The sequence below is a fragment of the Nicotiana sylvestris genome, chromosome 4 (assembly GCF_000393655.2).
Source record: "Nicotiana sylvestris chromosome 4, ASM39365v2, whole genome shotgun sequence".
Lineage (NCBI taxonomy): Eukaryota > Viridiplantae > Streptophyta > Magnoliopsida > Solanales > Solanaceae > Nicotiana > Nicotiana sylvestris.
In genome coordinates this window covers 36,365,056-36,367,944 of record NC_091060.1, presented here as the reverse complement: position 1 = coordinate 36,367,944, position 2,889 = coordinate 36,365,056, and the positions used below count along the sequence as shown (strand labels likewise).

The following is a 2,889-nucleotide window of genomic DNA, read 5'->3' as shown; positions in this document are numbered from 1 at the left end:
GTGTCTTGTCAAGAGATAGAAAAAGCTTTGAAAGGGATAAGAAGTGATAAAGCACCAGGTATATATGGGTACAATGCTGAATTTTATAAGAAAGCTTGGCCACTGATCAAAGATGAAATGTGTGCTTCGGTGAAAGAATTTTTCCATACAGGGATGATGTTTCCAGCAATCAATTGCACTACTATTACTTTGCTACCAAAGATCCCCAACCCAGTGACTATTAGGGATTTTAGACCTATAGCCTGCTGCACTGTACTATACAAACTCATTTCCAAAGTCATAGCTGGTAGACTACAAAAGATCATGCCATATATCATTTCGGAAGCTCAAGCAGGTTTTATCCCAGGGAGGAAGATAGCAGATAACATCATACTTGCCCATGAACTTGTTAAGGCTTATAGTAGGAAGCATATATCTCCTAGATGTATGTTGAAGGTTGATATGATGAAAGCTTATGACTCAGTTGAGTGGGTGTATCTGAAACAATTGCTAGAGTATCTATGTTTTCCTACAAAATTCATCAATTGGGTGACAGCATGTGTAACCTCTGTGAGTTATTCAATTATGATAAATGGGGAACTAACAAAGCCTTTTGAAGCTGCCAAAGGACTCAGACAGGGTGATCCTATATCACCATTCTTGTTTGCAATTGCAATGGAATATCTAAGTAGGCTGCTCAGAGGACTGAAACATAATAAGGAGTATAGGTATCATCCTAGATGTGGTAAGCTTGATATAACACATCTCAGCTTTGCAGATGATTTATTGATGTTTGCTAGAGGGGATTGCAAATCTGTCACTACTCTACATGCCTGCTTCATGCAGTTCTCTGCTGCATCTAGACTGTTTGCTAATCCTAATAAGAGTGCAATCTATTTTGGAGGGGTTGAACAAGTTACTAAAAAGGAAATATTACAGAAGACTGGATACTCACTTGGGGAGTTACCTTTCAAATACTTAGGCATTCTCCTGGATACAAAGAAGATAACAGCTATGCAATGGCAACCACTGATTGACAGAATAGTTGCAAGAATTTCATCTTGAACTGCTAGAAAGTTATCTTATGCTGGTAGGGTACAGTTAGTCCAAACAGTCATTTTTGGGATTCAATCCTATTGGTCTCAATTATTCATTATCCCAGCTAAGGTGATGAGTCTGATTGAATCATATTGCAGAAGCTATATTTGGGCTGGTGCTAATACAATCACCAAGAGAACTTTGATAGCATGGGATAGAATGTGTTTACCTATATCTGCTGGAGGATATAATCTTCTGAACATTAGAATCTGGAATAGAGCTGCTATCAGTAAAGTCTATTGGGATTTCGCAAAGAAAAAAGATAAGATGTGGATGAAATGGATACATACTTACTACATAAAAAGTCAAAGCATAATGGAGATGGACATACCCCAACAGGCCAGTTGGATGGTGAAAAAGATCATAGAGGCTAGAGGGATAATTCAACAACTGCCTACAGCGCAACTCAATCAGAGTAGCATCAAACATATATATCTGGGCATGCTAGGAAATCATAGCAGGGTGACTTGGAGAGCTTTAATGTTTCACAATGATGCTAGGCCTAAAACAAGATTTACCATGTGGATGCAATGCCATGGCAGATTAATGACAACATATAGACTTGCAAAATGGGGAATACAAGTGAATACAATGTGCTGTTTGTGCAATGGAACAAATGAAACACACACACATTTGTTTGGTGAGTGCAGTTTTGCCAAAGCAGTATGGGGAAGACTTATACAATGGACACAAATCCAGGTGAATACCAACCATGATTATGCACAGAAGATGGCATGGATAACAACAAAAGCTAAGGGGAAGTCATGTGCAGCCAGACTTCTGAAAATGGTATATGCAGAATATGTCTATGGGCTTTGGAGGCAGAGAAATAGTAGAATATTTGAGGGGACAAGCAGGACAACAGAGCAGGTAGCAAGAGAAATGGCATGTGTTTGTAACATCCGAGCTCAAGGAGGAATGAGAGCAAGATTACAACAGCTTAGATTTTGAAAGCAATGTAGCAACTAATCAGCCTTTTGTATAATTTCCTTATGTACTGCTCATAGAATAGGTAGACTTAGATATTATGTAAAGAGTAAGTGAGTCGAGGATGACTCTACTGATTTGTAAAGGCCTCTTTTGGTGATTAATGAAAATATAATTACCAAAAAAAAAAAACAATCAGCTATTTCAAAAAAATTAAAAATCAATCTTTTTGACAGATTTTTCTACAAATCTGCTCTTAAATTCAAAATGCCAGACTTTCTGGTTCAAATCTTGTCAAGTATTTCAAACAAAATCTGCTCTCCACTATTCAAAGACAGACTTTTATTCAAACACTGTCCAAAAGTCTACATTTTCTTACCAAACAATTTGACTTTTGAGTGTTGTACTCAAAGAGTCTTGAAGTAGTAAATAAACAATTAAACAAGTACCATATACTCTTAAGTATTTTTCACTACCTCACTTTTATCAACACAAAACTATTTTACTACTTCAACAAGTGCAAAAACAGAAAATTTGACATTTTAAACTTCAAAAACTAATGCTAAAATAATTAATAATAGACCAAAATAAGATCTAAAAAAATAAAAATAAAACAAAAATCAGCCACGAACTTCGTATGCTATTCGCTCAATCAAAGACAGTTCAATTCGATCTTAGCCGATCTAAGGTTTACCGTCTCTCCGGCCCCGTTTCGGTGCACTATTGGAGAGCTCACTGGGCCCGCCGCTTTCTCAATCGAAAATGGAAACTAGCCTACTGAACGATTCCATCTATCACTTACGTCATTTCTCAAGGTCAGAAATCTCTAATTTATAATTTAAGCATGAAGTCATCGTTCCGTCATCCAACATGCTTCTATCTAAG

The 2,889-nt window shown here is 37.0% G+C and overlaps 1 protein-coding gene across 1 annotated transcript; it reads left to right on the top strand.

The window, feature by feature from the left end:
* Positions 1-1,149: 1,149 nt before the first annotated feature.
* Positions 1,150-2,028, top strand: LOC138889425 (uncharacterized). Its single transcript, XM_070172733.1, has one exon. The coding sequence runs from the start codon at positions 1,150-1,152 to the stop codon at positions 2,026-2,028; it is 879 nt and encodes a 292-aa protein (XP_070028834.1).
* Positions 2,029-2,889: the final 861 nt, after the last annotated feature.